General features: G+C 42.5%; 1 protein-coding gene across 1 annotated transcript in view; it reads left to right on the forward strand.

Annotated features, from left to right (window-relative positions):
• The window catches only part of LOC147463866 (UDP-glycosyltransferase 85A1-like), a 2,624-nt gene extending 1,055 nt beyond the window's left edge, over positions 1–1,569 (forward strand). Inside the window, exons 1-4 of the mRNA XM_086497632.1 lie at positions 1–364; positions 449–618; positions 701–838; positions 889–1,569. The exon at positions 1–364 is cut by the window's left edge and continues 1,055 nt beyond it. Coding sequence (XP_086353758.1) covers positions 1–364; positions 449–618; positions 701–838; positions 889–1,314 — 1,098 coding nt within the window. The 3' untranslated portion in view covers positions 1,315–1,569. The remainder of the gene's footprint in view (positions 365–448; positions 619–700; positions 839–888) is intronic.
• The last annotated feature ends 13,431 nt before the right edge of the window (positions 1,570–15,000 follow it).

A 15,000-nucleotide genomic window follows, 5' to 3' on the forward strand; every position in this document is an offset into this window, starting at 1 on the left:
TATGAGGAACGGGAAGGCCGGGCGGTCGCCGACCAGATGTCGGGCAGGCTCCGCAAGGTGGGGCTTAACGACGGCTTGCCGCTGGATGCCCCTCGCAACTCGGAGGAGGAAATGGCGAAGGTCATCCAGAGTCTCCCCCTTCACATGAAGCCGCAGCTCGAGCGGCTGCTGAAGCAGCTGAATGCTTCCCCCACGCCTGTCTCCCGAATCATCGCCGACCTCTTCCTGCCATGGCTGCAGTCTCTCGTTTGCTCCCCCGCACAACCTCCCCTCATTGGATTCTCCGTTACGTGCGTCGCCCAAATCGCTACCATCTATCGCTTGCCTCACCTCGTTTCCAGTGGGCAGCTCTGTCCTCTGGATGGTATGTACATATTTCATTGTTCTGGCTTGCCTCTTCCTACAGTATATTGAGATCGCTACCATCTTCTTGCCATTTGCGTTGCAGGCTCCCTGCTCAACACTACTACCACTAGACTGAGCGTGATTCCGAGGCTCCTAGCCTTCGAAGCCCGAAACCTCCCTTGGTGTACTGGGGATCCGCAAGGGAGCGTCGGTCTCTTCCAATTCGTCATGAACTTACAACAACAGTATATGCCTCAGTTTCGAGCCCTGCGAATCAACTCTTTCTAAGAGTTGGAGAGCGAGCTGGTCGATGCGCTTGCCGTGGATCCAGATGTTTGCATGTAGATTCTAACAGTGGGCCCATTACTGCTGCATAACGAGGTTGGCGCCGCGATGCCATCGCCACAGATCACAAGCGAAAAAGGAGATGGCAAACCGCAGGGAAAGAGTAGTAAAAGGGAATGCTGGGAATGGCTTGAGGGGAAGGAAGAAGGTAGTGTGTTGTACATCAGCTTCGGAACGACGGCGTGCGTGAGCAGGTAGGAGCTTGCGCTGGGCATAGAGGCGGCCGGGGTGCCATTCATATGGGCATTGCGGAGCGGCCTGGTGATGGGAGAGGAACGGACGGAGTGCTTTCCTGCGGGGTTTTTAGAGAGAACTAAGGAGAGAGCCTTGTTGACGCCATGGGCGCCGCAGACGTTGGTGCTGTCTCACCCGTCTGTGGGGGCCTTCCTCACTCACTGCGGCTGGAATTCTGTAATTGAGGCCATGAGCATGGGGGTGCCCATGCTCACCTGGCCCTACAATGTTGATCACAAGGGAAACGCCCAGCTCATTGTGGAGAGGTGGAAGGTCGGCTTGGCCTTGAGAGAGTGGGGTACTGATCAGGAGGCGGTGAAAAGGGAGAAGGTGGAGAAGCTGGTTACATGCCTCTTGCAAAAGGGCGGATCGGATGATGTTCAGCTGTAGCAGGATCAGGAGCAGATGAGAAAGAGAGCAACGGATGTGAAAAGGGCAGCAAGGCGTGCCGTTGCCAGGGGAGGTTCTTCTCACAACATGTGGAAAGTGCAATCCACTTTACACCTAAGTTGGAGTTCAAACCTCACCACATATACCTTATATCCCTACAACGGCTAGATTGCTTATCCAAGTCTATAAAAAGAACTCCCTTTGTATTGTTCCAAAGCAATTGTTGTATGCAATTTGAATTCGAATTTCCCCCTCTACTTGGTGTCACCTCCCCCTTCCCTTCTCTCTCACATCTCTCTCTCTTCTCTACCTCCATCTCTCTGTCTACTCTCCCCTTCTCTCCTCTCTCACTCTATCTTCTATATAGTACTCAAGTTCACATGGTATCAAAGCTTCAGAACTTGAGTTCCTAAGTACTCTAAGAGCCTTCTCTCGAAGCAACGGCCTACTTTCACGTCCATCTCTCACTTCCAAGGCTCACTCGGCTAGCATGACTAGCGCCTCGTCACCTATGGTTGCAACCACCAAGTCAAGGTACTTCACCATTGACAAGCTCAATGGGAACAATTACAATGTGTGGAAGCTGAGAATGGAGCTATGTTTGAAGCAACTTGGCCTCTGGAAGATTGTTTCTGGAGATGAAATAAGACCAAGTGAAGACGAGTACGTCTCCGATACGGAGCTACACTCGGCATGGGATTCAAGGGACATTACGGCTCAAATGGAGATTATACTCCATTGTGAGGATAGGCAAGTCCAAATGGTGCGGACTCTATCCACCTCTAAGGCTATTTGGGAGTTCTTTAACAACAGTTATGAGCACACTGATCTTGTTTACCAAGTTTCCTTGATCAAGAGGCTTCTGAACAATACTATGCAAGAAGGTCAATCTACAATCAAGCTTCTTGACAATTGGCAGCCACTGTTAGATGAAGTTCTCATCTCTGGAATGGAGATTTCAGAGAAATTTCAATGTATGCTTCTATTGGCGGCTTTACCCGCAAGCTGGAGAGCCTTTGTTACTACTCAAGCCATGTCCCAGATGCAATTGCAAGGCCTTGTATCCAAAATCCATCAGGAAGAAGCTTTAAGAGACCAGTCTAATGGCTCTATTCCAGTGGCTCTAGCCACTCATATCAATTTCAGAAAAGGTGGTCCTAACCACCATTACAACAACTCAAGGCAGTTGCATAAAGGTGGTTCTAACCGCCCTAGAAATGCACCTTATGGTCAAGTTCAATGCCACAACTGTAAGAAGTTCGGACACATTGCAAAGGACTGCAGATCCAAAACCAAGCAACATGGTGGGAATCATGGAGATTCAACGGACATAAAGCAAATGGAGGCTATCATCACAAAGCTCATGCTCATTTCACCAATATTTCAAGCTATGATGGTGATATACACCCTACTTCTATACAACTTTTTGCTGCAAGCTTTAGCTCCTCTAAGCCACATCACAACTCTTCTATCTGGTATCTAGACACTGGAGCTACACATCACATGACATATCATTTTGATTGGCTTGCACACTACACTCCTCTTCATCACCCACTTGAAGTCCTCAGGGGAGATTATCACACTCTCTTTCATGGATGGGCAATCATTGGTGTCTATGTCGATGATATTCCTATCATTGCTAGTGATGAGACATATGTCTCACATGTTGTGGAAATGTTCAAGGAGGATTTCCCAGTCCATGACAACGGCCCTATGACCTACTTCTTGGGCATAGAGGTCAACAGGGATCCAAATGGCAGATTCATCAAGCTTTCACAGCGGAAATGCATTGAAGACATATTGGGTGAGTATGGTCTTCTCTCTTCTAGTGCACAACTCTCTACACCACTACTTGTCAAGCATAAATTATTCACTTCTATGCCACCATCTGATGATGATACTTATTCTATGTCAAGCTTTCCCTACGCTCGCTTAATCGGCCAGCAAAGGTACCTCATATCATGCACAAGGCTTGACATTAGATTTACAGGTCATGTATTATCTCACCATATGAAGGCACCTCACAAATGCCATGGTCTCGCTGCCAAGAGATCACTGCGCTACTTACACCACACTCGCCATCATTCTCTCACATATTATAGTCAGCACCACTGCAAATCAAAGGTTTTGTTGATGCCGACTAGGCCGGCCAAGACCCGAATATGCATAGCATCTCTGGGCATGTATTTCTTCTTGCAGGAGGTGCTATTTCTTGGCGAAGCAAGCGCCAGACTTCACTTGCTCTATCATCTGCCGAGGCAGAGTATATAGCAGCATCCCTTGTTGCTCGAGAAGCACTGTGGCTTCACCAACTCCTAGAAGAACTGCCGATTCCATGTGCCACTCCGCCAATCATTCTACATTGCGACAATCAGTCAACACTTGCAATGGCGAAGAGTCCTCAACTTACCGAGCGCACAAAGCACATCAAGCTCGCGTATCACTTCATCAAGGAGCTAGTAGAAGACAACTTCATTCACCTTAAATACATCTCTACCATAGAGAATGTAGCCGATTTCCTTACCAAAGCAGTTCCTCCTGAAAAACACATTCTTTGCTCAGCAAGAGCCGGTTTGGAAGCTCCCTAGCTTCATCTTCAACAACACTCATTGTATTTCAGCATGGTTTTATTTTGTATTCGCATTTGAGGGGGGATCTCCTCACAAATGCTCTATGCTTTCTGTTATGATTTCGGTTTGAGGGGGGATGTGGAAAGTGCAATGCACTTTACACCTAAGCTGGAGTTCAAACCTCACCACAGATACCTTATCCCTACAATGGCTAGATTGCTTATCCAAGCCTATAAAAGGAACTCCCCTTGTATTGTTCCAAAGCAGTTGTTGTATGCAATTTGAATTCGAATTTCCCCCTCTACTTGGTGTCAGCTCCCCCTTCCCTTCTCTCTCACATCTCTCTCTCTTCTCTACCTCCATCTCTCTGTCTACTCTCTCCTTCTCTCCTCTCTCACTCTATCTTCTATATAGTACTCAAGTTCACACAACATACGAGAATTGATTCAGCTTGTCACGGCAACTCCCTCCGGCCAGAACCTCAGTAGAAGCGCCTAGGCGATAAAGCGATCGTACCTACAGGTTGATGGGCTAAGGGTTGAGGAAAGCTGTCGACTACTTTTCTCTAGTGAAGGTTTTCCCCGCGGTTGGCCCAGGGCCAGCAGGCATAGTAGAAATTTCATTCTTTCGAGAGGCAATTTTTCAAGCCCCTTCCATATGCATGCTTTGTGTTAAGTGACCATTAATCTACATGATTTGCCATATATAACATATATTTCAGGGTATAAACATGAAAAATGACTTGCAATTTCGAATTTCTAACATGTTTTGCCACATAAAACATATATTCCATGGTATAAACATGAAAAATGACTTGCAATTTCGAATTTCTAACATGTTTTGCCACATGAAACATATATTCCATGGTATAAACATGAAAAATGACTTGCAATTTCTAATTTCTAACGTGTTTGGCCACATAAAACATAAATTCCAAGGTATAAACATGAAAAATGACTTGCAATTTCGAGAGTTTTTTCTCAGCACGTGTTTTGACAAGCAAAATAACCCTCGACTTGCAAGGAAAAGTACGTGGCAATTTTAGGTCATGTTTTCCATCTTCAAATATGGTCCATCTATACCTCTTGAGTCATGCATGGCATATATCAACAAGTGTTTCCATCTTCTCTCTCTCTCTCTCTCTCTCTCTCTCTCTCTCTATCTATCTATATATATATATATAGATATATACCTCTCAAATTACAATTTAGTTGTTCATGCTATTGTATGTGGATGATTATTCTATGACATTTAAGTTCTACTTTATCATGGTTTTTAACTAATGTAAGTGGATGTTTTAATCTATGGCATTTAAGTTCTACTTTATCCTGGTTTTTAACTAATGTAAAGGTAACTATTTTGAGTTAGGTGACCCTTATACGGAGGGGGGTAATCGTTATGGATTATCTCTCTCCCTCTCTTAAGCGCACCTCAAAAGGGTGCAATTAGAGATAGGCATGTTACCCCCTCCTTTTTTTTTTTGATGTGTGCACTTAGGGGAGGGAGAGAGGGATAATCCATAACAATTACCCCTGAGTGAAATTAGAAATAGGCATGTTACTCCCTCCCTTGTGTGTGTGTATGTTTTTCTTAAAAAAACTTGTCACATCACATCTTGGCTATCTAATCCTATAAATTATTCCATCTCGTAGAGGCCGCTCCTCCTCTTTTCATGTGGGTGTGTGACACCTTAGCAACACACCAAAATTCTCCGACCTCCCCAAGCCTCTTATTTGTTGGATCAATGCACCCAACAATGAAAATATTCTTGCCTCCTAATTTTACCCCCCTCCTTAACCTTAGGAACCCCCTCCCCCACTACCATCACTTGTTTCCTTTTTTATTTTTTCCTTTTTGGCTTTCTACAAGAAGCCTTAGTGTTGACTTTGCTTAGGTATACTTTCAATGTTTTTAGTGCCAATGATGAAGACTTATCTTAAATGTTACGATGGAGTTTGTCAAATGGGTTCCTTCATTTCAGCTTTACATGGCTTTTTAAGGCTTTACCTTGTTTTTTTTTTTTTTTTTTTTTTGTCCTTCACTTTGAAAATCTCTAAATGTTTAACGTGTTGTTTTACCGCGTTTTGTAGAGAGAAGGGTCAAATTGAGCTAGAGAAGGAAGAGAGAGGAGGGCGGGGGTTTTTTTTCCTATTTAAACTGTTATCGCTATTTTTTTCGTGCTTATTACTGCGTTTATTACCTCAGATATTACCGCTTGTATTACCACGTATATTTTTGACAAAAAAAAAATAGCGCCTAAACTTTCAAATTCTGACTTAAACATCTCTCTCTCTCCCCCCCCCTTCAAATTTTGGTGTTTTCCTTCTCTTAATAAAAATTAAAAAAATATTGTATGAAATTTTTAAATTTAAAAAGAGAAGAGAGAGAGAGAGAGAGAGAGAGAGAGAGAGAGAGAGAGAGAGAGAGAGAGAGAGATTTTATTATCGTCCTCGGAGGTCAAATATGACCTATGGGACCAAAGTTACATGTGATGTAGTATGTGTGTGGCTGCTGAGTGACTCTCGATGCTCCAAGATTGTGGTGATGAGAGTCACAATAGAGAGCCCACACTTTGGCTGGGAGAGAAAAGTGTGTAGGTCTAAGTTATGGCTGAAAATGTGAGAGAAGCAAGTTCGGATGTGACCAAAAGCTGAGCACTCTAGTAGTGTGTGGTACTCAGACTCTCAAACTTACAGTGAGAATAATGTGCACAGTCGATTTTACTCTTCTCCATTGCCCCAACGCCCTATCTCGCATCGAAGGAAATGGGAGCTAAGCCGAATGGCTGTGATAGTGTATGTCGCTGACAAGGGGATAGGCTCAAGCATGTAACTGTGAGTACAGTTTCCTCTTTTAGTGAAGAACATGGTTTTGTGGTTGGGGGCAATATGGAGGGTGTAATGTATGAAGCGTGACCCACTGGGTCACCGGATTTCTCCCAAGCCGTAATACATTGGCGTTGTAGAAAAGCTTTATTCACTTGGGAGTCAATTGAAGCATCATGTACCAAGTGTAATGCATCCCATCTCCCAAACCACTTCTTTATCTCTTGCATCCATCCCGTGCTCAAGATCTTGCTTTTATGCGTCTTTTAAACTTTTTTGCTTGCATCCCATGCAATTGTAGGAAGTCGATGTGAGGGGTTTTGATGCATCTTTATCATGTACTTCACAACCCTTTCCATGCCCGTAACCTCAATTGGAAGACATCCCGACTCAAGAAGTAGGAGCATATATGGTGTTTGTGTCTTCACTTGGAGAAAGTTTGTGAGAAAACGATTTTGGACATTCTCAAACTCTTCCCAAGTAGACTTTGAGATGCTCCCGCCCCACACTTCAACTCCATAAAAAAGAACTGGTGTCACCAATCATCAAAAAGATACTTCTTGAGAACCAACACTTGATGTTTTTTGCATTACACATGTCCTCAAGTGCATAATATGCTCTCTTTCCGACTTCCAAACGACGCATAGCACATTCATGCTACTTGTGATTGGACGGAACCTCTCAACAACTCCAAGTGTCTCATTGTTGTACACAATGCATGGCTTCTCTTTATGGTTGGATTTCACAAGCATAACCTTTGTCTTGGATTCGTTCACAATCAACCCACTATGTAAGCAAAAGTTCTCAAGGACAACCATAAGCTTTTGTGCATCTTCTAAAGTGTGTGCTAGAAGCACTACATCATCCACATACAACAAAAGCATGATTACCGCATTGCATAAAGTGACCTCTTCAATGCCTTCTTCTTGCATAAAATTCAAGTACCATTTGTTTCAATTGATCGATGCACAGACCAAAGAGAGTTGATGACAACGGACATCCTTGTTTAACCCCAATAGTACTTACAAAAATTTATGAAATTTCTCTTCCTATGCGCAATTGACAAATCACCTTCTCATAGATTCGAGAAACCGCAACCATAAACTCACTTGGCACTTGGAGTTCTTCCATCCTTCTCCACAAATTGTTACGTGGAATCATATCAAAGGCTTTCTTAAAGTCCACAAAACAACAATAAAAACGCTTGCCTTTCAATCGACTTTCCTCCATGAGAACACGAAGAGTGACAAGATGATCAATGGTGCTATGGCATCAACCAAAACCCACTTGTCCCTTTGCACGCTTGTCATTATCTTCAGCCCAATCACTCAATTTCATCTCCATTATGCACCCAAACAACTTTCCCATAAGAGACCCAATCATTATAGTCCGGTAGTTGTTCACATTCTTTACATCCTCTCCTTTATGCAAAGGCTTAACCCAATCAATACTCCAATCATAAGGCGTACCATGTTGAAGTGCAAGGTTGAACATACCACACATCCACTCATGGGTAAAATCTCCCGTACATTTGTTCATCTCCGGCTTGATACCTTAAAGGTCTCCTGCTTTGCGAGTGGCCAACTTTTCAAGCCCACCGCATACATCCTCAATAGTAAAAAAAGAAGGCATACGTGGGAGTGAACCATAAAATGGCATTTTTTCAGCATTTGCTTGCTCATATAATTGCCTTCAATGTGTGTACATATCCACAAGACTCAAGTTATCAAAATTCTCAACCTGCTTGCCCCTCAAGTTTCTCCAAAATCTTCCACATGCATGTGTCTTTTCTTGGACTTGAAAAATTTGTTGCTTTACTTCCCATCTTCTTCTCTTCTTTTGAATCAATGCCTTGTATGTATGCAGATGACTTTGATAGTTGTCTTTGTCCATAGTTGCATCGAGCTTTATCAAGGACTTTTGAGCATCTTGACATTCTTTATCAAACCACCTTTTGCATGATCTATCTTTGTTGATACCATGGAGATGCTTTCTAGCAAAGAATTCTTCGGCACAAGAACAAATAACTTTCTTGAAAGCTTCCCATTTAGTTTCCAATGGTACATTATATTGAAGCTTCTTCATCCATAAAGTTTGCTCAACCATTTCAATGTACATTGGTGCCCGTTTGAAATCCATACATAGTGATAATTTCTCTTTCCTTTCCTTCTCTTGCCAATGTTATTGTATATTTCTTCAAAACCCACTTTGGCATGTCCAGAGTTATGGTCTATGAAGCACATAGAGTGGGAAAGCAAGGAGCTCCTCACTCGAGAGAACGGCCAATTGTATGCACCATGCCGAATGAGACCAAGCAAATGGCTGAGATTTCTCAATGGCTGAGATCTCCTTTGGCTTCTTTCCTTTCTCTTTCCACGAATGACAATGTTCTTGGAACGTCGCTCCCGTTCCTTCAACTCCTCCACATCCACATTCTCAACATTCTTTGTTTGAGTCATATCTTGCATGAGTGAGGAATTAGAAACCATATTGCTACCACATACATTAGCCCAAAACTTGTTTGTGCATACATATTTCATGTCACATACATCCCGGATCATGGTGTCAAATTTCTCCTCTTTCAATACATGGTCATGCTCTACTTTGCTCATCCGCTCCTTCAAAGCATTCAAGTCCACAAGAGAGCGTTTAAATTCCTTGATTTCCTCTTCAAGTTGCATCAAACGTGTTGTTTGCATCTCAAGTGTCCTCTTGAGATTCTCATTCTCAACCACAAGTACCCTTAGTGTGCCATTCTCCATTGCAAGTGCTCGTAAGTCTTCGCCTTGTTTGTTTACGGTCTCTTGCAATGATACCAAGTATGCCATGATCATGGTTTCCGATGTCGTTGATTGGGTGGTTGTGTTGCTATCTTCACACTTAAGAGATCTTGGATCATTTTCCACAATGGTTGTGGACCTTGTTGAAGAAGAAGAACCCTTGCGAGTGCCGGAAGGCATTGTATGTAAAATAAGAGATGAGAGTCAATGTTCTTGAACCTGTTCACTTCGAAAATTTTGTTATAGAAACAACTTCCATAACTCCAAAAATTTATATCATTACATCAATATGTAGAGGGCTTTGTGCTCTTCGATTGAGGCTATAGATCACCCAAATCAGAGTTTGGATGAAGAAGTTATGATCAAAAGAGTGAACTGTTGTCTACTAGGTCAAAAAACAACTGCGTATTTTGTCGAGAAAAGAGAGAGAGGGGGGGGGGGGGGGGGGGGGGGGGGTGATAATAAGATTACATTTGGTTACAGCTAAAATAATCACTGTCACTTGATTAACATAATTGAGCATGTTCACAAATTTAGAGAGAGGAAGAGAGGGAAGAGATAGATGAATGGATTACACGACCAAAAAAATTCACAACTGCAAAATGTTTATGAATCATCTTCCAAAAGTTCCCTACATGAGGCATCATCCAATTCTAAGCCCATGGCTCCTAAATCAATAAAGAGAGAAACAAAATTATCGTTTGTGGATGCGTTGGCTTCATCATCTTCGAATTCTTCATCCTCCATCTCATCATCTTCATCATCATGACAATCATCCTCGCTAAGACTTGTTGCCGCCGAATTTGATTCATTGACCTCCCTCTCCTATGTTTCCACCTCATCCAAAGTCAGAGGTGGAAGAGGGTCGAAGATGGTCTCCACATCATTAGTGGAAAAAATCGTTCCCTCCCGAGGTGTTACGGGAATTACAAACCAAAGTTTTGGTTGGTGGATTTTTGGGATATAGATGACCTATAAAAGAGAAGCTCAAAGTGAGTAACATTGGTATAATTAATGCTACAAGAAAATAAGAATAAAAAAGATACATGCCACTCACCTGCTCACAATTGTGAGATAAAACTAAATTGTCATACCTCCCTATGTGAGGCACACTAAAGGGGAACATGTAGGGGCCATTCTCATGTCGTCTAGACACATTTGCAAACCACTTGCACTCGAAGATGAAGGTATAAAAGGTTCTAAAATTAACCTTTAGTACCCTTTCAACAGTTCCACAGTACCTGGCTTCATCACCGTCTGTGTCAAAGTTGCCCATGATGGCACAAGCCATGGTGGTTCTACGCTCGTCAATGTGGCGCATACGAAAGTGACGATCCTTTGACCACATAGAGTTAAAGGAAAGGCACTACAAAATAGGAAAATATATTTTATCAAATACAAATTAAAGATAACACAGAAAGAAAATTACAATATGGTTTAGGTATATGAGTACTCTACCTTTGCTACACAACCTTGTACATACTCCCATTCTTTGTTGCTGATGTCTTCTCCGCGCGCTTTTGCTTCGGTCATTCTCTCATGAATCCACTCCGAACTAATGAGATCTGGGAAACATGCAAGGTGTCTAGGCACTGGGGGTGCCCTCCTTCCTCCATGTGCTTGTTTCCATGCTTCTCTCTCTTGCAAACACCTTGCCTTTGCCACTTTCCACAAGTCCATCCACTTGGTCATAATCTTTGCATTGAGAATAAAAAAGTTATTGACCACTCGGGATAGATTCATATCCATGTTAAATACTTTTCCCTTTCCACTTGGCAAGTGTGAAGTCATCCTTGCATCTTCCTCGTTTGACCACATGCGAGGCATTGAAGCTTGTGCCAAATACTCTGATATGTAAACAAATGTCTCTTGCACGATCCACCCTTGGTCCATACATGCCTTTGGTTGAGATCGTAGCCATAAAATTTTTTTGAGAGTCTTTAAAAACCTCTCTAAGAAGAACATCCATCCTGCATACACTACTCCACATATAGGGATCTCCTCCACCACGTGAAACAAGAGGTGAATTTGACTAAGAAGGACTGATCGAGGAAATGCATCCTCAATGGCACACACAGTTTCTGTTGCAAGTGTTTGAGCAATAGGGATAGCATCCATTCAATTTCCTTGGAGCTCACAAATCTGCAAGAAAACACACAAAGATACACTAAGTTCTTGTTTGAACTTATTGTGTACATAAGAAATGTGTAGTTGAGTGGAGTCATGTGGTGTACCTTACTAGCTCTCCAAGTTTGAAAATAGCATCCCTGACTTTCTTGTTCCGACATATACACATACTCACCAGAAGAATGAACTACAATGTAAAGTAAGGTAAGGGAAAGTGAGAGAAAGTCATACACACAAAGTATAGATAGAATAGGGATAGGGACATTACCTGAAGCATCTTGTGCCAATCATGGAACTTCAACCCATACAATTGAACGCTTCCACCCTTCTTCGCTTTTGTGAAATCTCCCTTTAGAAACCTCATGTATCTTGTTGGTATGCGAATAGAAGCAATGGTACCATTCACTTTATCTAATTCTTCTTTGGCTAGCATCCAATTCTTCTTCTTTATCTAATTCTTCTTTGGCTAGCATCCATGGTGCTTTAGGAAGCATAATCTTTCCATTGGGGGCACGGCGTGGAGTAGCAAAGGGGGGGAGACGTTTCAAAAGCCTCAAATCCTCCCTCGTACCCAAAGAGTCCATCCCAATAATGTGGTCCCATAGTGTTTGGGCTACATTCTTGAATATGTGCATGGTGTTGTTACTTGAGCTATGAAACCATGGCGGTGCAGAGAAGGAGATGCAACAGAAGGCAAGAGAGAGAGAGAGAGAGAGATTCGACACAGAAAAACTCACGCTATTGTGTATTATTTCCATTGTAAATATATATAGCTTTTTAGGCTAATATTGGCCATGCAAAAGAGGCATGCAATCTGGAGCTTTAACTGCTGCTGTAAAAAGCATGTTCCCATGGACAATTGGTCTTGAAAACCTAACAATCCCCCCCTCAAGCCCGAACTGGACAAGCAACTCATGATACCCCGAGTTTTTGGTATACTCGTCAACCGTGAGTTTTAGGTTTTTTCACAACCAAGGATTTTTGGTTTATCCATAACCTGGTGCTAGATAAGTAACCCCCCCTTGAACAAATAGGGTGTAGTTCAAAACATTAGCTACCAAAAGTGGAGTTTTTGGTTCACTTCCAAACCTTGGGTTTTAGGTGTACCCAGTCACCTCATGAGAAGCGGACAAAATGGTACTTGAGAACAAAAAAAATGATAAATTGGGAGGTCTTACCACTCATGGGTGACAGTGTCTATAGCCCGTACAATTTATTTTGACTAAACAACATGAAAAGAGTTGATCTAATAAATTTCCTCATCAACATAATATATTGGAGATTCAGTGTCTCCCTCAACCACATGAATTTGAGTTTTACCCTTTTGAAAGCACTTATTTGACGGATGATTTGTTTTACCACAGTGAACACAAGGATTCTTCTTGAAATAGTCTTTCTTCTGATGATTGTTGCGCCCACAAATGGCACAAGTTTTGGTTCCATTGAATGGTCGAGATGAAGCTACTGTAGCAGCACATTTAGTGACTGCATATGCACTGGAAGTATCAGAAGAACTGGTGGGTGACACGGCATTCGAGACTGTATATGCCCTGGGAATAATAGTAGAATTGGTACTAGGTACCCTGCGTTCTTCTTCCTGCAATGAATTGATGATACCATCCAAGGAGTGTAGCGGATCTTTCTCTTTTAAAACAGTAATAATCTGATGAAATTTGTCAGTCAAACTTTTTATCAAAATGGCTATGAGATCTTCTTCTGGTACTGAAGCTTCGACATAAACAAGTTGAGTTCTAATACTCTTCAGTCTATTGGCTAAAGCTGCAATATTTTCATCTTCACGCAGGCGTATGGAATATAATTCCATTTTTAAACTCATTTTTGAATACTTAGCTTTGGCACCAAAAAGCTTCTATAACTCTATCCAGGCAGCACTTGAAGAATCGACATTGTCCAAATAATGAATAAGCAGATAGTGACCTTGTAACTGCAGTGGATGTGCCGGATTCTTCGGCTGCGAGAGGCTTGACCACGTATATCAAATAGCCTTTAAATTTGATCTGCCAAGTGTGGAAGCCGGATCCATTAAATTTTTTGACTTTTGATGTCATATTGAAGTCTTTAAGAAGCTTGGTAACGAGGGTGGTCGTTGTTGGTTATTGCACATATAGATAAAAACGAGCGTCCTTTTGATATGATGCTACGCTCTCACCAGCTTTCAGAGTTATAACGTTGAAGACCACTTTGTGTTTGTTGCCATCAAAATTGGGGTTTATAAGCTCTGAATAAAAACTTTCCAATATGCTATCAATTTTGGAAATTTTAGTGTTATGTAAGCCTTCAAAAAACACATGTCTATCTGCTATGACTATGAGCATTGACGAGCATCCGGTTATTAATGCTAAGTGCTGTATTGCAGGGTCGATGATACTCGAGGTGGGAATAGTACCTTGCTTGAAATAGTAATTAGGTGTCCATTTGAAATAAGTGTGAAAATATACACAAAAAGAAACCTTCTGTAATACAGTATGGTGCAGGCGACGGTCGAGCAACAGAGAAATGCTCAGGATGCGCTGTACAGGCCGAATTGGGAGCCGATGAAGCGACGAGTTTTGATACTTAGGCCTGGGCGACGCTGTTGATGCTAATTCTGCGTGTTTTGCAATAGCTCGACATCGCATGCTTCATCTCTGCAAGCAGCGGTTCCCATGCACCGATTCGACTCAAGTCGAGGCGAGCTTTGCCAAAGCTCTGATACCAGTTGTTGTTACTTGAGCTATGAAACCATGGCGGTGCAGAGAAGGAGATGCAGCAGAAGGCGAGAGAGTCGACATAGAAAAACTCACGCTATTGTGTATTATTTCCTTTGTAAATATATATAGCTTTTTAGGCTAATATTGGCCATGCAAAAGAGGCATGCAATGTGGAGCTTTAACTGCTGCTATAAAAAGCATGTTCCCATGGACAATTGGGCTTGAAAACCTAACACATGGGATCCAAGGGGTGTTGTATTTTTAAGTCCTTCCAATATGGAGGCCTTAAAAATATGGAACACCTTGACATACCTTATGGTGGAGGACACGGAGCCAAATTGTTGTTGTGGTGCTCTTCCCAAATGGTCGCCCAATATGCCATCGTGAGCTTCAGAGGGGTCTTCCCATTTGTTGGAGCCTTGTGCTTGCTATTCCCTTAGGGTGATTGTTTGGATAGATTACCTTGCGCAAGGCATCGGGCCTCTCTGTGACCAACGATGGCCCGCAAGTAGGACATGCATTGTACCCCAATGTGGGCAACTTTGCATACATATCATATCGTTAGAGAGATGAGTGAACTAAAGGGAGAGAGAGGAAAAGGGGGTTACCAAAAATCTCACCAAGCCCAAGATAGTTGTGCATAGTCCACATAAGGATTCCCCTCACAATGGCT

This window comes from Adiantum capillus-veneris, chromosome 2 (assembly GCF_014529385.1).
Source record: "Adiantum capillus-veneris isolate H3 chromosome 2, ASM1452938v2, whole genome shotgun sequence".
NCBI classification, from domain to species: Eukaryota; Viridiplantae; Streptophyta; class Polypodiopsida; order Polypodiales; family Pteridaceae; genus Adiantum; species Adiantum capillus-veneris.